This window comes from Neovison vison, chromosome 3, assembly GCF_020171115.1.
Source record: "Neovison vison isolate M4711 chromosome 3, ASM_NN_V1, whole genome shotgun sequence".
NCBI lineage: Eukaryota > Metazoa > Chordata > Mammalia > Carnivora > Mustelidae > Neogale > Neogale vison.
In genome coordinates this window covers 95,644,050-95,666,944 of record NC_058093.1, presented here as the reverse complement: position 1 = coordinate 95,666,944, position 22,895 = coordinate 95,644,050, and the positions used below count along the sequence as shown (strand labels likewise).

General features: G+C 33.9%; 1 protein-coding gene across 8 annotated transcripts in view; it reads left to right on the top strand.

The window, feature by feature from the left end:
• R3HDM1 (R3H domain containing 1) overlaps positions 1–22,895 on the top strand; it is a 150,218-nt gene that overhangs the window by 16,050 nt on the left and 111,273 nt on the right. For 6 of the 8 annotated variants that reach the window (XM_044242572.1, XM_044242576.1, XM_044242574.1 and 3 more), the window contains exons 2-6: positions 570–778; positions 2,218–2,428; positions 17,385–17,426; positions 17,888–17,977; positions 22,135–22,249. In XM_044242572.1, the coding sequence (XP_044098507.1) occupies positions 2,258–2,428; positions 17,385–17,426; positions 17,888–17,977; positions 22,135–22,249 (418 nt within the window). In that variant the 5' untranslated portion in view covers positions 570–778; positions 2,218–2,257. The remainder of the gene's footprint in view (positions 1–569; positions 779–2,217; positions 2,429–17,384; positions 17,427–17,887; positions 17,978–22,134; positions 22,250–22,895) is intronic. The other 2 variants (XM_044242575.1, XM_044242579.1) reach the window with 1 other exon arrangement.

The window sequence follows — 22,895 nt, the reverse complement described above, 5'->3', positions numbered from 1 at the left end:
GCTTCCCTCTCTCTCTCTCTCTGCCTGCCTCTCCATCTACTTGTGATTTCTCTCTGTCAAATAAATAAATAAAATCTTTAAAAAAAATTAAAAAAAAGAAAATGCTAAATGATTTATTACAACCTTTTCTTCTTTGTACTCTTAAAAATCTAGAGTGTGATCATTACTGAAAATTACAGTCTTCCCATAAGTCCATAGAGTTGTAGCTCTGGAAGAAAACTCTTCTGGAGTTAAGCATTCTTGGTCACAATCTTAGGCAAACCTTCTTTCCTTTATCTATAAAATAAACAGTTACCTCCCTTACAACATTGACTACATGCTAAATTCTTATTATATATTATATATTAGTTCCCTTGCTTTCTTCTCGTCTCTGCTTTTACTGCTAAATTCTCTAGGTGCCCTGAGTGATTTCAGGCTCACAAAACCAATACATGTCATAACTATTTTCTTGTTAGGACAAGAAAATAATAAATTCACCAATAGTAGCATTTTTAATTTCTAAATTACTATATAGTGTTCTACTTCTCTTGGCTATTTTGTTAAAAGGTTTCCTTTTGTTTTAATTTTAGGCCACTGAAAGGTATGATATATTTGATCCACAACGGTCCATTTCAGCCCAGGAATCTACAGTGGTGACAAGGACATGGGACTCCTCCTGCCAGATTCCAGATGGTTCAATATACTTGACATCCTGGCTGACAACTGTGAAAAAGAACCTTGGATTACTTTATTTTATTTTTGTGGGACACCGCAATCCCAGTTCCATAGGATACTTCAGGTAATCTGTCTTAACACTTGAGAGAAAAACATATCCCTTTTTCTTTCAAAATCTTAATAGAAAAAGCAAAGAGCCAGAGTATTTTAAGAAATGCCCTACCTCTTAGTAACCTTATTGTGTTGAGAATAAGCCAATTAACTCTGGTATAGAATATAATTAATGAAGATTTAAATTCCGTTTAGTCCGTCTGTGACTTTAGAATCTACTTCTCCCTCTTTTTTTTTTGTTTTTTACCCTTTTCAGGTTGTCAAAAATCCATTTTATGGATTTCTGAAATTTAGATTTTTAGATATTTTTTAGATATTATTTAGATGTTTAGATTTTTTTTTCATTTATTTAGATATTTAATTGTAATTATGTTAAGTGATACATTGTGGCAATCATTTCACAGTATATGCATCTATCAAATCATTAGGTCCTGCACCTTAAACTTACTAGAAAAAATTAAAGTTGTTGACATCAAGTTCTCCTTTTAAACATCACATTTCTTACAGGATATAAAGTGACACCTGTCCCTCATACATTCTTATCTGATATATCCAGTATAAGGTCCCCAGTGTTTTCTTAACCTCACTAAAGATGGGAAATATATTGGCATCCTATGGATTTGATTTCCTGAGTGTCTGGTAATACTGTGTTGTTAGGCACTGAATCACATTAGTCAGGAGAGTTTTCAGTGCTTGATTTCCTAAAGCGGACTGATAATGCACAACCCAGCTATGTTTTGTATACCATGTTTCTGTTTATTTTTTTTTTAATTATTTCCTTTTGGAATTGAAGGAAAATTCAAGAAATTTAGAACTTTAGAAACCTAAATGAAAGCTATAATAGGAACACATTTTTCTTACAGGATGATACTCCTGACATCCTTTTAGAAAAAAAGATTTCTCATGTTATCTAAGTATGTATTTTTTGTAACTCTACAACATTACGTTTCACTTTGATATGGCTCACTCCTTTAATGTTTCTTAAGACCCTTTAAAAGTGGTAATGTGCAGGTGCCTACGTGGCTAAATTAGTTAAGTGTCTGCCTTTTTCATGATCCCAGGATCCTGAGATCAAACCTGGCATTGGGCTTCCTGCTAAGTGGGGTATTCTGCTTCTCCCTCTCCCTCTGCCTGCTGCTTCCCCTGCTTGTGCTCTCTCTCTCTCTGTCAAATAAATAAATAAAAATCTTAAAAAAGAAAAAGGGTGATATGTGCACCAGAATTACCTCGTATCCTTTTTATAGCTCTTAGCTTGTTGTATTAGGCTTTTTTTAGATTTGTGTATTTCTGCCACTAAGCTCTATACTCTTTGAAAGCAGGAAACTTGCTTCTACCTATGTAAATTCAACATTGTTCCTGGACCGTAGAGGGCACTTAGTCAATATTGTATAGTAGGTGAATTTAAGACATGTTTCAAACTGAATTTAATTTTTTTTTCCCTTTCTTGCTAAGGCTTCAAGTTCCCTGTAGAATTCTAAAATAACCTTTGCTGATGAGGATGTCTGATACTGTTACTGTAAAAAATGAAACTGAAACAATGAAGGATTTGGAGGCAGAAGTGAAAGATACAACCAGAGTTGAAAATCTTATCAAATCAGAAAACTATGGGAAGATTTTGGCAGAGAAGAATGAACGTTGTATTGACAACAATATTGATTTGCAGGTAAATAGGATTTTCTCTTTGGCTACAAATACTAAATACTCAAGATGTAGTTATACTCTTCATACCAAACACACTTTCAGAATTGTAAAAGGGTAACTTGACCCTTTGGGACATGTTGACCAGCTGGTTTTCAGTGTTCTGGAATAGCTTGTTGAGTGTAGCTCTTTGAATTGCTTATATCTTTAATTTGTTTTGTATTTACTTGTAATGTAATTGTTTTTATTCGTATGTGGCCAATATGTTTTTTATTGGCTTTCTACTTTTTCATACCACTCTGCAACTGTTAGTGTCGTGAGAGTACAGAATCTAACCTAAGAGCCCTTAAAGAAGAGCAGAATAAGCAAGGTTGAAAAAACTGTAGTTCTCTCGGTAAAAACAATCCTCCAAGGAAGCAGTCATCCATGACTAAGAAAAGTGGTTGGTGGGGAGAAAAAAAGTCACTTGAGGCTTTTGTCACTACACATATATGATGACAGAATTAACTGTGGAGAAGGCTTTTAATTCCAGGCATAGATGGAAATTAATGAGTTAGTCAACAGATTCAAGATAGGTAAAAAATTATTTCAAGTAGTACATACATTCACTTCTAAGTGTTCCAGTTATCTTCTTGCTTTAAAAGACATTACTGCAAAACAAAGGACTAACAATTTTTAAACACCATTTAATTTTTTAATACTATATGATTCGTAAGCCAGGAAGACAGAATAAGGGCTTGGCTTACTGAATTTTCTACTGCACAAGGTATCAAAAATGTTTTTTGCTGGTATTTAACTGACAGATGGGCTGTCATAGAAGGTCCAGACTGTTTCACCCACATATCTGACACCTTGGTGGGAATGGCAGAAATGTATTCTCAGCTGGAACTGGGAGCACCTACTTGTGGCCCCTATAGCATGGGAGACCCAGGGTAGTTAGACTTACTGTGTGACAACTCAGGAGTCACAAAAACCATGTTCCAAAAGCCAAGCACAGCTACAAGGGTTCTTTTGACCTAGGCTCAGAAGTCTCAGAAAGTCTCTTCCTCTTTCTTCTTTCAGTGACATATGTCAATAAAGGTAACCCAGATTCAAGGGAAAGGGAATTACAGCCTGCCTCTTAGTAGGAAAGACCTTTAATCTGCCACAAAAACGTACCTTAAAATACTATTTCTAACCCATTTGTTTTAGTTTAGTCCTGTGGATAAAGAATTCTACTTTGGGAGAAAGTATTTTATCGTTACTCTTATCACTCTTAATATATTCTGAAGATCTTGAGTGCTATATGAGGGCTATTTTTTTTTTTTAATAAGAAGGTTCTTCTAAAGGTTATATCATTCCTTCATTCAGTCAAAAATTTGTCTTATTCTCCAGTATGTGCCAGAAATATGTTAGAAAATGAAAGCAACTCACACAGCTATCAAAAAAAAAAAAAAGCATTTAGGCCCCACTGATTAAGTATAGTCAAGTGGTAATTATCTAAGAAATTGGGAGAAATAACATACTTTTTCTAGTCACTTTTAGTAATAGCACTTTTTAAAACAAAAAATTGCTAAGCCTGCAATCACTATACTAGGTGATGGCAGTATGCCAGTATCCTGATTGAATCAGAGAAAATCTGCTAAAATTCTGTTGCATTCATGATTGAAATAGTAGAAGATTTCCTTTTAGTCCCTTTTTTATACCTAATGTTCACTCATCTAGGTCATGCTAATAAACAAGTGATTAATTTGGATTATTACATTTCCTGGTATGTCTGTTGTGTTACCCTTGGTAATAGGCACAAGAGCATTTTGATCACCACAATTGAATCAAGGCCCCGTTGTTGATATTATAGGAAAATTTCACTCATTCACCAGACGCTTATTGAAAGCCTGTTCTATGCCAAGGACCTACTATAGTAAGCAAAAATGGACATGGTCTTTGATATCATATTCCATATAGAATTATGACTGTAAAGATTGGAAAGAGGAATAAAGAGAACACGAGAATTCATTTTATGTTAATCCATTGAATACTATTTTCATAGTTTATTCAAATGTTTATTAAGAATTTACTATGGGTGAGAATATTTACTCTGCTTGGAACTTTTTGAGATCCAAGGTGCCTCCATACAAGGTGTCTGGCAAGAAGAGGCTTACAGTCAAAATAACTTGTATGGGAGAGATTTAAGTAATGGGAATTAGGAATGAAAATAGATTAATAAGTAGAAAAGGTTTTCCTGTATGTTCACCTAATATAAAGTCAACTGTGTTAGACATGAACAGAGAATAGAGTCTTGTTAAGAATACGGCTTAAAAAAAAAAGAATACGGCTAATACAAAGTTACCTTTTAAGTTAATACAGAGTTACTCTTTATGAAATGCCTTTCTTCTGACATAGTAGGAGACATTTCATCTTTCTTTGGTATCTCTAACATCCTGGCTAAAGATTTAATTTTAATAGCAACTATTATTAGGGGAACCTTGGTGGCTCATTTGGTTAAGTGTGCAACTCCTGATCTCAGTTTAGGATTATGAGTTTGAGCCTTGAAAATAGCAACTGTTTTTTTAACTCAAATTTAGATGTATTTGCCAACTAACATAGGTTTCCCCTTAAGAATTTTGAATAAACGAGTAATTTCCTCCTTTCTTCTATATCATTCTTAAAGTGAACTACCATGAATAAACTTATGTCCATTGTCTTGCTTCAGCACAGTAACACTTGAAGTGACCTAGGAAAATGAAAATGTTTTCCTCAACAATCATACATTTTATACATCTCCAAGTCTTAATTTCCTTACCATCCCCTTAGTGTTTTATTTAGAAAAAGTCTTTTTTTTTTTTTTAAGATATGTATTTATTTGAGAGAGAGAAAGCAAGAAACAAGCACAAGCGGAAGGGGAGGGACAGACGGAGAGGAGCCCAACGCAGCCCAACACAGGGCTCCATCCCAGGACCCTGGGATCATGACTTGAGCTGAAGGCAGACGCTTAACCAACTGAGCTACCCAGGCGCCCCTAGAAAAATTCATTTTTAAATGAAGGGATATATTAGCTTCTTTAATACTATGAAGAAATCTTTAAATTTTTTACTATTTGTTAAAGATAGCATTTACATTAAAATTTTCATCAAACTAGGGAGAGGCCAGCAGACATTGGAAGTATGTAATTACTTTATCACCACGTTGGATTGTTTTAAGTAGAGGCTGTCTCATAGAGCTTAACCTTTGCTTTGGGAAGTAATTCTCCTTACATGACTCTACTTTTTAAAAATGTTAGTTGGGTTTTTCATTCAGAGTTTTGTTTCAGGTTATAATCTTTTACAGAATTTTAAGGATTACTTCCTTAAGAATACTTCAGTGCTAATTCAAGCAATCTGTGTACATTAATATCCAGAAGTTAACTTACCCATGTAATTGCCGTGGAGTTGTTCTGAACTATTGATTATGGTTCCAAATAATGGTACAGAGTTTTTGCTTAGTAACTTTTCTACTGCCATACCTATTCCTGTTTCAAATCTTACAAGTTGCATATTGGACTTTCTGTAATTATGAAGTATGTAGAAGATTGGAGTGGTGAGGAGCCAAGTTTCTAAATTTTGTTTGACTACAACTAATCCTTAATATGGGGCAAATGGTGAGGCCAGGGGAGGAAGTGTTTGCTTTGGTCTTCTTTGTATAACTAATTTATATGATGTCTGGCACTTGCTTTTTCTCAGCAATAGAATTTTCAGATTAAAGTTAGGGTAAATTACTTATCTTGACTTTTTGCAATAATTTATTTGAAATGTAAAATTAGGAATCTTGTATTCTGCTTACTTATTAATGGTTTATACTCAGCTTTCCCATTTTTATACAGTTGTATCTGTACTTGACAAATGTTTTGTCTAGGTGTGTTCATCTGTGTACATGTGTATGTAAACACAATCCAAAACCTATTTTAGAGCAGTTTAAACAATGGTCTCTCTTCCAACAAACTATTTATTGAACAATAGGATGGCCAGTTCAGTTTGTATTGGTTACATTTTTTTGTTTCAGTTTTTATTTTTTTGCATTAAGTTCTAGATCTGTATACTGTACTTGTGTTGTCTTTTATTGGTATTTAATGAGTTCAACTTTTAAAACTAAAATTCACTTCCCATAGTATACTTTAATTTTAAAATTATTTATATTTAAATTATAAAAATATTTAAATTATAAGGATTCAGTAATCTTTCTGTTGAACCTGGGTTATATGTGCATAAGATAGCTAGCACTTAAAAACATATTAGCTTTTCACGGTGCTCCCATTATACATGTATAAAGTAGTTCATTTCTTACAAATAAAGAAATCTTTTTACATAATATTTTACTTTCTTCAGTAATTTATGTGTGTATCACCAATGGGATGCTGAGATCCTTAATCTTTAATATGAGGGGTAACTGTACACCAGATAAGTCTGAGTTTCTCCATGGACTTTTCCTTAGAGTCTAAGATTTAGGTTTTTGGATATTTAATCTTGTGTTCTTTTGCCCAGAGTATTAAATGATGTATTAAATTACTTGGCAGTTTATTGATTTAAAAGTCCTATCTTCCAACTCATTATTCCAGTAGAAATGATCAGCCCAACTCCATGGTTTTTATTGCTGCTGACTGTTAGCTAGACATTTGACACTTTAATTTATTATCTCCTCCAGCATAATTACCATAAATTCTTATTATTACCTTGGAAAGTACTGAGCATTAGTAAACTCTTCAGGATGTATTAGGAGTCTTAGTTGAAGCATTTTAACCATTATAATTTATTTTGTTCATAGTAATTACATATGAAAAGTGATCCCCTTTTTGAAATAGAGTTCCTCTTAATTGAGGGTCTTTAAGGTGGCTGTTTTTATACGAACACACAATATAACTCATAAAGATTATTCTTTCTTAGCGTACTTAATTGTTATGGTGGTTCATCCTTTCTGTATTCCCACATTTTGTTTTTTATGGGTTTTTTTTTTTTTTCAGTTTTCTTTTGTAATAAAGAGCCTTCAAACAGACTTAAACTGTTCTTAGTAGTATAGGGAAAGGTAAAGAAAACTACTGAAACTATTAGACCAAAAGAGACATTTATGGTTAAGGGAAAAAAAAAAAAAAAACAACCCTATGTAACATTACTTTATATTAAGTTGACTGCTTAGATTTAAGTTTCTGTTTCTTTTGTTGTTAGTTGTAAAACACTCTGGTGTGGCTTAACAATTAAGGTACAAGTAATGTTTTGAGAATCCTTCCACATTCATATTCTGAAACAAATTTTAGATCTGTTTAAAGTTCCTTTATTGTAAACAAAAGACCAAAGTACTAAAATCATCAATGATGTTTACTTTTCTTTGCCCTCAAAATTTATCTACAGGGCAGTAAATTTAAGAATAGTCAACATTTATTGTGATTTACACCTTAACTACTTGTTACTAAATCTCGGTTTTTCTTCAGGCTAGGAGCTTGTAGTTCTGACCCATGTCAAACTGAAGTTCTTTAAGCATATTTCATATTCTGCATGCATTTATTGGCCTAATACATGTTTTGTATCAAATAATGCTAATTATAAATTGGGGACCTTGTCCCTTAGCATCTTTCTAGAGATGTTAAGGTTTGTTAAACAACCTACTAAATTTTTACTGTGGCAATAAAATGCTGGTAAAAATGAAAAATAAAACAATGGAGAAAAATCAGTGAAACCAGAAGTTGCTTCTTCGAAAAGATCAACCAAATTGGCAAAACTTTAGCTAGATGGACTAAGGAAGAAAAGTCTCAAATTACTAAAATCAGAAATTAAAGTGGGGACATTACTACCAATTCTATAAAATTAAAGGATTATAAGAGGGTACTGTGAATGACTGTGCACCAACAAATTGGATATTGTAGATGAAATGAACAAATTTCTAGAAACATAAAACCTGACAAGGCTAAATCTTGAAGAAACAAAATCTGAAAAGACCTGTAGCTAGTAAGGCAGTTGATTCAGTAATCAAAATTCTTCCAGCAGAGAAAAGCCCCAGACCTAATGGCTTTACTGGTGAATTTTACCAACCAAAATCACAGGGGTTCCTGGGTGGCTCAGTTGGTTAAGTGTCCGACTCTTGATTTTGGTTCAGGTTGTGATCTCAGGGTCATGCCATCAAGCCCCACATTGGATTCTTTGCTCATGGGGAGTCTGCTTGATATTCTCTCCTCTGTCCTTCCACCTGCTCTCTTTCTGTCTCTAAGATAAGTAAATACATCTTTAAAAAGTAGTGCCAATCCCTCTCCAGCTTTTCCAAAAAATTTCAGAGAAGGATACTCTTCCTAACTCATTCTTTTTCCAGTATTACCATGATACCAAAGCCAGACAAAGATGCTACAAGAAAACTAAAGACCAGTGTCCCTTGTGAACATTGATGCAAAAATCTTTAGCAGAATACTAATAAATTGAATTCAGCAGCATATGAAAAGATTACATGCCCTGACCAAGTGGGATTTATTACTGAAATTCAAGGATGGTTCAACAGATGAAAATCCATCAGTGCAAACATACTATGTTAACAGAATGAAGGGAATAAAACATTTGACCTTCTTAATTGATGCAGAAAAGGCATTTCACAAAAATCAACATCCTTTTCTGATAAAATATTCAAAAAAGCTTCTAATGGAAGAAAACTACATCAACATAATAAAAGCCATATATAAAAAACCAATGTTGATCATGTCATTGGTAAAAGATTTAATTAAAGCTTTTCCTCCAAGTTCAGGAACAAGACAAAGATGCTGTTTTCACCACTTCTCTTCAACATAATACTTGTAAATTCTAGCCAGAGCAGTTAGATAAGAAAAAGAAATAAAAGACATCTAAAGAAAGGAAGAAACAAAATTGTTGTAGATGATACGACCTCTTATGTAGAAAACTATAGAGATTCCCCAGAAATCCGTTAAAACTAATAAATGAATTTAATAAAGTAAGAGGAGACAAAATCAACACACATACACATGGGTTGTGCTTCCATAAACTAACAATGAACAGTCTGAAAAGGACATAGTAAAAGCAATTTGATTTGTAATAGCATCAAAAGAATAAAATACTGGGGCATCTGGGTGGCTCAGTTGGTTAAGTGTCCAGTTTTTGATTTTGGCTTGGGTCATTATCTCAGGGTGGTGAGATGGAGCTCTGCATTGGGCTCTGCACTGGACATGGAACCTGCTTAATTCTCTCTCTCACTCACCCTCTGCTCCCCCTTAAAAAAAAAAATCAAGAGAATAAAATACTTAGGAATTAACTTCATCAAGGAGGTAAAAGATTTGTACAATGAAAACTGTATAACATTGCTTAAAATGACATAACTAAATGGAAACATCGCATGTTTATGAACAGATTTGATGTTAAAATGTCAGTACTACCCAAAGTCATCTGTAGATTTAATGCAATCCTATCAAAACCCAAATGACATTTTTTGCTGAAATAGAAAAACCCATTCTAAAATTCATAGGGAATCTGACAGGACCAAGAATACCAACGTATTTTTTTTTAATTGTGGATTAGTTGACATACAGTATATTAGCTTGAAGTATACAACAGTGATTCAGCCTTTGTATACACTGTAAAATGTATACCTCAATAAATCTAGTTATCATCTGTCAGCATACAAAATTAATATAATATTATTGGCTATATTCCCCATGTGGCGCATAATATCCCCTGTAACTTATTTTGTAACTGGATGTTTGTACTCCTTGATTCCCTTTGTTCATTTTGCTCCATCCTGCACCCACCAAAACAATCTTAAAAAAGAACAAAATTAGAGCACTCACACATCCCATTTTCAAAACTTTTGTGAAAGCTACAGTAATCAAAACCGTGGTACTGGCATAAAGACAGACTTACAGACCAATGTAAGAAAATAGCCCAGAATAAACCCTTGCATTGCATATATGATCAAATGATTTTTGAAACGGTACCAACACCATGGAGAAAGGACAGTCTTTTTAACAGATGGTGACTGGGACAGCTTGATAGCCAAAGAAGGAAGTTGGAGCTTTACCTAATGCTGAATATAAAAATTAACACAAAATGAATGAAAGACTTGAATATAACAGCTAAAGTATGAAACTCTTAGAAGAAACAGGGCGAACGCATCATAACTTTGGATTTGGCAATGATTTCTTAAATATTGTCACCAAAGGGGCCAGCCAAGAGAGCTTTTTCAGTCCCTAACTAACCCCAGCTCCAAGACACCCCAGTTCCCAGGGATACCTGCTACAATCTGCATATCTGAGAGAGAAGAGGCTGTGGAGCTGGGGCTGCCAGACCTATTAAGAGTTGACTGCTTTAAGGAAGTCAAAGGGTGAATACCACAAAACATAATGAGGAAGGTATGGATGATATCCCCAAGATTCTGCATCTCAACAACCTCCCAGCTGGTGTCTGTATTTCCTATCCCCAGGCCACTGGGCTTTACTTTGAACAATGAGGACATAAGATGCCTAAGGGAAAAGCACAACACTAATAAAGGAAAACAACCATTAAGCTATGGAAGCCACCCAACCAAATGATTAGTCACACCAGATTCCCTGACCCTTGGATGATTCCAGGAAAACACACACAGCCCAGAGCACTGATACACTGATCATGACCCCACAGACAACAGGAGGAAAGACAGTAGGCTGGTTCAGCATTATGAGAGAGGGACTCTGGCATTTTCAAGAAAAGAGTCAATACTGAGATCTGAGACAAGACTGTATTAGTCTTCTGGTGCCAGACCCAATGCCTGGGAACTGAGAGTATGTGTTCGGGTTCAGGGTGGAATATGGGTTTCCTTTTGAAAACCATGGACATCTGTGGAGGTTATCATCACCACCATTACTCGTTAAGAACCTGAGGAAGAAATGCCTTGGAGGTGAGGTGCCCTCTGTTAATCCCATTGACATTTCTTCCCAAAAAAAGATTCTGAGTTGACAAGAGAAGCTCAAAGTAATGATTGAGCATTTTTATTTAAATTCATTAAACTCAGAAATTCAGAGCTAAAGTTTCCAAAGTTCACCTGAGCACTCCTTCCATTTTCCAGATAAATGGAAGTGAATTACCCAGGGTCACCTGGAGAGCCAGTGGTATAATTGAGACTCAACTCTAGCCTTCTACCTCCATTTGATTTTTCCAGAGCAGTGATATTCATTTTTGCTCAGCTACTCTAAAAGCCCCTTCTGTGTTTCAGTGCATTTTCTTGTAGCTGTTACAACTTAGCAAAAACTGAGGACACTTCAGGGGGCATCCCTGTCCAAGGCTTGGACTTGCTTACTAATTTGTGTGACTTGGCTGATTAGAGTCAGATAAAATAGGCACGGTGTTCTTAAGATGGATGGATTTTAGAAGGGAAAATAAAATGCTAAGCTCACATGCATACATGCCACCAATTGGCTCAGGAAAAGCTAATCAAGGCTAATCAAGGTTTGTTAGGCAATGTTGGCTGTTGAGTTGAAAGTGGTTTGAAAACCACCTTGCTTTCTTTACTGAGAGCTTCTACTAGTCCATGAAAGGTGTCAACACAGATGACTCCACCCTAATCAGGATCATGGTCACGGAAGTTTGATCTTGTACAAACAAAAGTTCAGTCAGGGGTATCAGAAGACTGTAGGCACAATGATTGCAATTGACAACAGTGGAGATTAGCAAAGGCTCCCTCTGGCCTTTATGGGCCAGTAGGAGGTATTTTTTTAAATGAGTGAAGCCTTCAAAGCTTATGCTTCAAAACAATGACTGACCCCCATGCACCAGCATCAATTATCACCTAACTGAAAGAGTTTTTTACTAAGGGCTGTGTCAGAGTAACGTGCTTGATTTGCACGTGTAGTTATTGCCTTAATTCCAGTGTTAATTTTTCTCCATATACAATGTAAAGCCATATCTTGTAGTATTTATAAAGCATAATTCTCACTGGTCTTACTCTAATCAGAATACCAAAGAGAACATAAATCAAAATCTCTAAAAGGGGGAGGAGAATTAACTTGGAACAAAACTTTGGATTTAGCAATGATTTCTTGGATCTGACACTGAAAAAGTACAGGTAACAAAAGAAAAAAAGACAAATTGGACTTCATAGAAATGTTTTTTAAATTGTGCCCTAAAAGCCACTGTCAACAGAGTGTAAAGGCAACCCATAAGAGAAAACGTTTGTAAATTGTGTATCCAACAAGTAATTAATAACCAGAATATGTAGAAAATTACTAAAAATACAACTATGAAACAAACAACTCTATTCAAAAATGGGCAAAGGACTTGAACAGACATTTCTGTAAAGAAGTTCTGTGAATGGCCAATAAGTACATGAAAAGATACACATCATCATTAATTATTAGGAAAAAGCAAATTAAAACTGCAGTGAGTACTATCTCATACCCATTAGGATGCATATCAAAAACCAGAAAACAAGTGTTGGCAGGAATGTGGAGGAATTGAAACCTTGTACAGTCTTGGCGGGAATTTAAAATGGGACAGCCACTTTGGAAAACAGTATAGCAGTTTTTCAAAAAATTAAAAATTGCATAACCATATGGTCCAGCAATTCCACTTTTAAGTATATAACCCTCAAAAAACTGAAAGCAGGATTTTGAATATATATTTGTATGCCGGTGTTGCTGAAGCATTGAATCAATCCAAATGCATCCATCAACATACGAATAGATAAGTACATTCTGGTATCTGCATACAATAGAATATTACTAAGCCTTAGGAAGGAAATTCTGCAATATGCAATAACACGGATAAACCTTGAGGTCATATGCTAAGTGAAATAATCTGGTCACAAAAAGCAAATACCATATGATTCCATTTAACATGAAATACTTCAAAGCGAACTTAAGACAGAAAGAATGGTGGTTGCCAGGGACTGTGGGGAGAGGAGAATGGGAGTTATAGTTAATAGGTATAGAGTTTTAGTTTCACAAGATGAAAAGAGTTGTTATGGATGTGGATGGTAGTGATAGTTGAACAAAGTTATGAATGTATTTAATACTACTGAACTGTATACTTAATTGTTAAGATGGTAAATTTTGTGTATTTATTTTTCTGGTTTAAAAAATGGCAAAAAGTTAAACAGTGCTTTAAATAATAAGGTACATTTTTCTAAAAATTGTTTTCCTATTAAAGTCAAATCTGGCTGCCAAATTGATACCAAAATATAAAACAAAGGTTATTTAATCTAATAAACAGAACTGATTTTCTCTGCTTTGTTCTTTTGTATGTATTATGTAATTTCAGTTCTTTGCTATTTGAAGTGAAATTATAACTGATTTTTATTGAATAATGCTACTTTGGCAGGTAATAGTAATCTACTTATGTAGTAGTGTATTAGTTTCCTGTTGCAACATAGAGTATTACCATAAACTTAGATCCTTAAAAGAACATCCTCTTTTCAACTCACAGTTCTGTAGATTAGAAGCTAAATTGCGCTCAGCCAAGTTCTTTGTCTAGAGTTTCACAATGCCAAAAGGTGTTGGCCAGCCTGGGCCCTCATCTGAAGGCTTGGGAGAATAATTTACCTCCACGCTCATTCTAGTTGCTGGCATAGTTCCTTACAGCTAGCTCTAAGTCTGAGATCCACATTTCCTGACTGACTTCTCAGCCAAGGGCCACTCTGCTCCTAGAGCCTACCTACAGTCCTCCCCTGGCCTTTGCATCTTGGAAGCCAGCAATAATAATGTGTCATGTCCTTCTCACCTTTGTTTCTGACTTGCCTTTCTGCTATCAACCAAAGTAAACTTTCAGTCTTTAAAGGGCTCTCCTGATTGTATCCGACCCAACTGAGCTATCTGTATCTTAACATCCATTTACTTGGGACTTTAATGACATCTATAAAACCTCCCTCACAGCCTGACTTAGTTTGGAGTTTGATTAAATAATGGGGGATGGGAATTTGGGGAGGCCATCTTTAGTATTCTGTCACAAGGAATATTTGATCCACAAAACGTTTTTATAGGGCTGATGTAAAGTGCACTCGACTTAGATTCTGAAGGTCTTGGGTTCTGCTTGACTCTTTAGGAATTCCGAACTTGGGCTGTTATGTTCTTGAGACTGGAAACTGTCTTTCTCATCTGTGTAGCCCCATTGCCTTGGCAGTGTCTTGTATGTAAGCAGGAACTCAGAATATATCAATTAAATGAAGTCATACTAAGATAATTCTACATCTCTCTTTTCATCTTCATTGTCATCAGAGGTTCCTTCTGAATTAAAACTGAGCTGATGAATGCATATATAAGTCTATGAAAACTATAAGTCATTACTATAGGAATGACATACAGTATCCTCACTTAATTTTTTTTAAGTTAAATCTTATGACTAGTGAGCAGAAGTAGGACATTGATCTTCTGACACACTAGATTCCTAACCTTTAATAACTATATATCTCTCGATATATATAGAGAGAGATATAAATATATCTCTATATATATAAATATAAATATATATCTATATATATAGAGATATATTTATATCTATATATAGAGAGAGATAAATATATCTCTATATATCTATATATTTATCTATATGTCTATCTATATGTATTTATAAATATATAGATATATATTATAGATTTATATAATATAAATACATCTCTATATATATATGTATATATATATAAAGCATATATCTATATTGCTTTAGGTTTTAAAAAACCCCTTTTTAAAATCTGCCTTTTAATGAACTTATTCAAGAGCCTTTAAAACTAAGTACAAATAGTATGACCTTTTATACAGATGAGAATAAACTAAAAAATTTGACCAGGGTCATCTACTAATAAGCAAAGCTAGAGATAAATGCAGTCTTCCTGCATAGGAAATATAGCTTGTACTTGCAAGTTCCCCATCTCTTTTATTTTAAATAAAATATTTTTATTTTTATATCTTTATTTTAAAGTGTTTTGTCTTAGTCACTTTGCCAGCTCAAAAGAAAACAAGATCCTATCTGTACTTGTGGAAGTTTATGTTAATATTGTGTAACTGAGGGTGCCTGGGTGGCTCAGTGGGTTAAGCCGCTGCCTTCGGCTCAGGTCATGATCTCAGGGTCCTGGGATCGTGTCCCGCATTGGGCTCTCTGCTCAGCAGAAAGCCTGCTTCCCTCTCTCTCTCTCTCTCTCTGCCTGCCTCTCTGTCTACTTGTGATCTCTCTCTGTCAAATAAATAAATAAAATCTTTAAAAAAAAATATTAAGTAACTGATATTAAACCTAAATGATCTGTCCACCCTGTTGGTATAAAGATATTTTGAGCAGATTGTGAACAAGAAAAAAAAATTGTGCTTTATTAGCAAAATTGCCTAGTATGTTAATTTGCTCAAAATTTGATGTTTGGTTTTATGCATTTTGTCGCTATTAACATCCTTCTGTTTTCATACAGATTTCAATAAATGAGTAATTTTAGAAGCATTATTTTAGAGATATATAGTTGTCACAGTAAACATCTTGTTCTTCTAAAAAGAAGATTTTAAGATATCTTAAAAAAATTTTTTTAAGATTTTAAGATATTTTAATATCTTTATTTTAAAGTGTTTTAATAGGAGTTTTGTACCCTTTATACTTAGAATTTTAAGGTATGTCTGAGGATGAGAGTAAGTTACAAATTCTTTTTTCTTCTAATGCCTTGGAACTCAATTCAGTTTTCTGCATTTTCTAGTATTAATTTATTGATTTTTCTCCCACTTTTTTGCCTGTAAGCCCTCATTCCATTATGTAGCATAACTCTTTTAATTCTATTTTTAGACTATTAGAAATCCTCTCAATCAAATTAAAGGAAGTAAATGGGAACAAAGGTCAGTCCCGACATGTAGAAGCTCTCATAGGGAGCACCGATGTATGCATCTGCATGCACTTATGTGCTGTTTTCTTCTCTGTAAGACATGAAAAATCACTTTCCTTTATTTTTTCCATTTTCCTTTTATTGTCGCTATTAAATTTGTAGTATGCATAATCCAGGGACAAAATCCCCCAAAATACAGTGCTGCTTATCTTTCAAGAACTTTCGGCACAAAATGGGGGACAGGACACATTGGTTCTGCAGATTCTCATTTCTGTTGGTTTTACAGAAGGCTTTCTTGGATATTAGGATGAGGTGGTGGCTTTTTTTCATATGTGAAGCGTAGTAATCTAGGTATTAAGGACTTTTTTTTATCTGTTTCATGTTTGGTACCAAACTAGCTTCTTGGTTTTAATATGTGTGGATGATGGATACCTGTTTGGTATAGGGGCTTGAGAGGTAGATTGGAGGAGGTGGGAGGAAGTACAGGGTGTTTAAAACCTATCTGGCTGTATTTCACAGGCACTTCAACTGCTTTCCCGAACCAAAGCCCAGTATCACAAACTAGAGCTGGTTGCCTCAGCAGGTGTCCCCCTCATGTGATTGATGATCTTACAGTCCTGCTGAATGAACCTGCACATTGTAACTCTGCCCTCTTTTCTTTGATTCTGCTTCATTGCCTTACCCTAGACCAGGCAAATAGGATTCCGTCACTAAAACTGGTGAGGTACTTCTTACAGTGTTGAAAAGATGCCGCAGATAGGTGGTTGTACTCTGACTCAATGTGCATTTGAAATGTTCTTCTTAGTAAGTTTGGAACTTTTCTAAGCACAGCTACATAAAATGCCTCAGGGTTGTGTGTGTATGTGTGTGTTTTTCCTAATCTTAGTTAAAGTGTAATGTGTTATAAAATAACTTACGAAGTGTATTTTATTTTGGTACTACCTAAGAAGTCACCTTGCAAGTTCCATTTAGTTCAGTTAACATGGAAATTCTGGCCATTTGCTGACTTAAAGAAAATACCAACCCACAGAATGATTTTAGAGAATCTTCCTCAAGTGTGCTTCTGGGAGGAATCAGTATTTTTTTTTACTTAAAACCAGCTTTGATTTCCTCATTTCCAATACTTTGTGCAGGTAGTTTCTCTGTGGTTTAGGATTATGAATTAAGCAACAATCTCTCTGTTTCAGTATGAAATTTAATACAAATCTTTCTTGTGTGTTCAGCGGCCATTGCAGTCATTTGGACAGACAGGAAAAAGGTCTAAGGTATAGTAAATATTTTGTGCTGGCATGCCAAGGGCCTTCCTTCATGCTTGATGAATCCTTGTTTTCATACAGCGCTGCATTCAGTTTAGTTTTGTCATATTTTGTTTGGGGCAGAAAGCTTATTTTGTTTTATTTGGGGTTTTTGCCTTGCCTAGTCGCTTTTGTGCATTGCTTATATATCTTTAATGGTTCTCTATAGAGAAAATGGCTTTCTTACCATTCTTTGGGTTTTGAAATTGAAATTAGTCCCATCCTTGCTATTGCTACAGTTTTTGAAACTGCAGTTATTTGTTTTCACTCTTAACAGCGTTTTGTGATATTTAATGATATATTTAACTTGCACATTTCACCTACTTTTATACATGGCCGAAACTATAAAGAAACTTAAGAAACTCTAGGGGGCTTTTGGATATGCCCTAGATTTGTGAAATGTAGTGTTAATTTTAAATACTTTTCTTTAGTCAAGCTCAAAGTTAAAGCTAGTTCGGAGCCTTGCAGTGTGTGAAGAATCTCCACCACCCCCTACAGCAGAGATATCACAGGAGAACCAGGTAAAACAAAAACAAAACACAAAAACAAAAAACAAAACAAGAAAATTGTTATTTAAAGACATGGTGCAGTAAACTGCTTCCTGGAGAATATTTTTTCATTAGGTTAACTAAAAGTTCTATATGCATGTGTGTGCATTATGTATGTGTTTTCATTTGTTTGTTTTATTTTTAATGAGTGAAACTGAATTCATAATCGGTGCCACTGAAGATACAGATGAAAAGGTGGAAAAACCTTGTTATTTCAATCTGAGGCTTAGTGTAGTAGCTTCCTTCTGGAAAAATGTAGGAACCACATACCTAACTGGGATTATTGCTGTAAAGGATTATATATTATTGAAAAGTTATAAAATATTAATGTAATACTTAGAGTGATTGTAATTGTGGTGAAATTTGCACTTTTGATTTTGGCTTTTATGAATTTGTTAAACACTTACTGCTTGTGTGTGATGAGGAGACTACCCAGACTTTGGCTTGATGTATTATTTTACTTATTAACCTGAATGCATGGTGAAGCCAGTTTTCTAGTTAGGTTGGCTGTAACAGTTTAATACTTCTAATATCTCTTCTGTCTGTGCTTGTAAAATATTGAACAAGTGAGGTTTAAGCAAATGGTTCAGTTTGCCTTTTGTATTTTCTTTAATGCTATAACTTCACTTTTCTCATCATCTCAGCTATGCACTGATCTTCGTCTCATGTTACCTTTGGATATTTATACATAAATGTTTTAGGACCCTCTTACCAGTGATAACATCAAGTGTGATAACTTTGCCTGTTGGTGGTGTGTTCTACTTCTTAAGGGTTTGAGCACTGAAATCCCTTTATATCCCAATAATCCACTTTCAAAGAATTAAAGCAACTTCTTGGCTATTTAAGAAACTGTGACTAAAAAGAGGAAGGAAAAAATGGTTATGGCAGGTTGTACTTTTTTTTTTTTTAAATAAGTGCCAGTTGTACATTTATTAATTCAAAAGACTTATACTTTACCTTGATTTAGAAGCTGATACCTCAAAACCCTCCTATAGATATTGAAGATAGTTGTCACATATTTAGAACGTGTTGAGTTCTTTAAAAACACTTCACTTCTTTGTTTCCAAAATACAAGAAAAGGAAGTTTTTGAAAATAAATTATTTATTGTCAGTGAATATATAGATTCATTTCCTTTGAAATTTGTTCAAGTGTCAGGAACATGGGGTTCAAAATTTGTGATTTTTATTTAAAATTAAACTACATGGTTAGAAGACAGTTATATATTCTATAAAGTAGATACACTTCAGTAATAAAATAATGAATGAACTTTCTAACAAGAAGCTAAAATATAATCAAAATATTTTATTAAGAATTTTTGCCTGGAGAACATTTTTAAATGTTAACCTTTGGCTTTTACATGGTTGTTGACAAGGCTGAAGAGTTATGATACACTTTGGAAGAAATCAATGAAATTTTTTTGAAATAGCAATTTTAAAAGTTATATTGTAAAAGTCAGAGTAAACACCTTGTACAAGGTGAAACAATGGATATTATAAGGTTTTTTGAAAATTCATTTCTTCATTCCGTGTTCCAATATGTTGCGTCATCTTAGCCTCGTGGAATTAATCCAAGGATATTGAGAAAATGAGAAGGGTTGGGCAATCATAAGTCTGTTAATATGGAAAACGTATATACTTTTTGAGAAAAAGTGTGATGTGATCTTAGGTTTTATTCAGTATATTTTAACCTGATCTGAAAAATATTAGAGGGAAAATTCTCACAGTACTACACAAATATGTCTAGTGAAAATTTATAGGAGAAAAAATTAATATCAAGAGTGTATGTTGTATATTAATGTATATATTATTGATCAGAGATAATAACTTTTGTGTTTATATAAAGTTCAAGGAGCTGAGTTTATAGCATGTGAATAATGAATAAGGTGTTCATGCCAGAGTTCAGTATTCCACTTAATAGATTCTTTCTCAATTTCTCTTGAATACAATAATTCTTTTCTTTTCAGATAATAACCCATTATTATTCTCTTAATAAAAGATACTGCTTTTAGTAGAAATTTATCTTCTTCTAAGCCTTGAGTTAACTAAAGTGCACCTAAATGGGTATTAGAAAATGAACTATTTCTCATAAAATGTGGTAGTATCTAATTCTTGGCAGTAGAGACACTTTCCAACTGATAATGCCTGCTTCAGAATGAGATTTTTGAGGAATTAATCGGGAGTAAAACTCATTATTCAAAAGGTTGAGAGGCAATTAAAAGAGAGATGTCACTTGTGTCTGATGAGAGCTTATGAGAGGGAAGTGACCTCAATAACAGATGTCAATGACACTGAAGAGTAAAGGAATTACAGCTTCCTCTGGAGATGTTGCTATCCTTCCAGTTATTTATAGTGAGAAGAGTTCATTTAAAAGGACTACTGAGTTTAAAATATGTCTCATTTATTTGCTACTAGAAACAAGGCCTCAGTACTAATGGAAAGCAAGGCCTCAGTGTATGAAGCCTACTGGATTTTTAAATACAGTTCATCTTGATAAAATAATTTAATATCTGTAATTAAAACGTAGGGCTTTGGGAAGGGAATTTAGAAATGAAATCCGATCGTGGAAGTTCTTTTAGTGAAGGTCTAAATGTGAAATCTTTTCTTCCAACATGGATTTCATAGATTATTCTTGAGTTGGCGTAGAATGTGTAAATCAGGAAAACTTCTGTAATGTTCTACTTCTGAAACATAGTTTCATTTTTAAATATCTGTTTTACATTTAGGAACAGAATAAGGAAAGTAGATTAGAAAATGAGTCATTATGAGAAAAATGACTTACCAGTTGATAAATGTATGAAGTTGATTAATGTATAAAGTTTGGTAAGCAAGACAAAGGAGGGCATAAAGCCAAGTATTCATCATTCTAATAAAAATTGCCCATGCAGAGCTTTTGCCCTATATTCTAAGCACAAATTTGAACTGTGGTAGGATGAGAAGCAGAAGTAAAAGAAGGTAAACATAGCAGTCAGCAAATCTATAGGAAAAAATGGATACGTATATATATGAGATCTGGAATTCTGCCAAATACTATTTGAAAAAAAAATATGTGCTGGGGCAGGGGCAGGTTAATAAAATTCTTGTGGCTACAAGTTCAACTACTGAAATTTATATCCCCTTTGATGTTGACTTATTAGACCTATTTCCACCACAGCTATCACCCAAAAAAGTGAAGTAATTGTCTGATCAATGTTTTTCATCACTAAAGAATAGTATTATGTAGTCAACATATAGATCATACTTCTGTCATTAGTAGAAATGATCTGGAAGTTATTCTGCCTTTATAACTTCACCTGAATAAACAGAGCTGTGTGACTTTTCTTTTCTTTTCCTTTTTTTTTTTTTGCCCTTTTAGGCTATGTGAATTCATTTACAATTACTTCTTTGGTTTCTGAAATTACATGTAATGACACTATTTTTGAAATGAAATGTAGAATTCCTTCTTCTTTTCAGTTTTATAGGATATGATTACTTCCCAATTAAATATTACATATCCAGAAGGAAAACAGTCTTATTTGAAACCTGTCTCAAACTTTGTGGTGATTGAAGGAAGAACAGTAATGTGTAAATCATAAATTAAAAATAATCAGTTGTGTGGATTTGGTTTTGGAAAGCTTTACTTATATATTTATATGGCAAGAGAAGGGAGGAATATGAGATTATAATGGATACTGAAAAAAATATTTTTTAGGTATTGGCTTGTCAATTGTTACTGTCGTCATGATTGATGATAATTATTCTTTTGTTTGGCCAATGATAATTATTATTCTTTTGTTTGGCCGTGGCTTCTCCAGTACAAAAATAGGTTAAGAAGACCTTGCTTCTGATCCTCTAGAGGTTTCACAAGTAGCTCTTTTCTGAGTAATATGGAAAACTCTCTGAAGTAATTTAGAGGATATGTTTCAATGATATATTCAATTCAAACATTAATTTTAACATATTCTATCAAGTCTTAGATAAAAGTGATAAAAATATTAAGTTGTATTCCATTTTGAAAAATCTAGTTGAATAGCATAAAAATCTTTGTCCCTTTCCTCCTCTGTACAGTTTTGTGTTACTCAAAAAATAAAAATATGTGGTATTAACTAAATTGCTTTATATTTTCATTTATAACCGATTTTGCCTTCCAACAGGAGAAAATTCAGATCCAGTTAACACAATCATTTGAAAAAGAGGAGAAGCCCTCAAAAGATGAAGCAGAGAAAGAAAAAGCCAGTGATAAGTTGCCCAGAAAAATGTTATCAAGAGGTTTGCGATTTATTTCTGTGTTTTCAAACAAAATTTTAATTTTAACATCAATAATGCCATCCTTTACCCCCAGAAAAACTAAAAATAGTATATCTGCAGTAAAAATGCTAACAGAACAGACCGAAGGGATGATAGAATATTTGCTAATCTGGGCAAAATGACAGAACACAAATCTGGACATTAGTAAGATGCTTCAGCCAAAAAACTGCAACATAGGCCAGAATCACTGAGGCAGGTAACTGTTCTTGACCTTTTATTGGTCTCTCATAATGAAATACTGGAATCACTGTAATTTGCATACTTGATTCCACTAAAAATAATATTGCCCTTTAATTCTTTATGATACAACGAGCTGATGCCAAAATATTCAGTGTCCAGTAAGAATATTCTTGGAAACCCAGAATGTTTATCTTTCATAATCAGTTTCAAGGAACTCCACCATCATCTGGCATTGCAAGTCAGTAAAAATTTCTTTGATTTATAAACTCAGTTACATTGGCCAGTGTTATAAATAACATAAGTATATTACATTTAGGGGGAAGAATGTAAATGTGCAAAACTATGCATGCATAGTCTGGAAAACTATTTTGAAAGCAAGCCTTTGGTGATAGACCTGACCAAATCTAATTGAATATTCTTTCAGAAG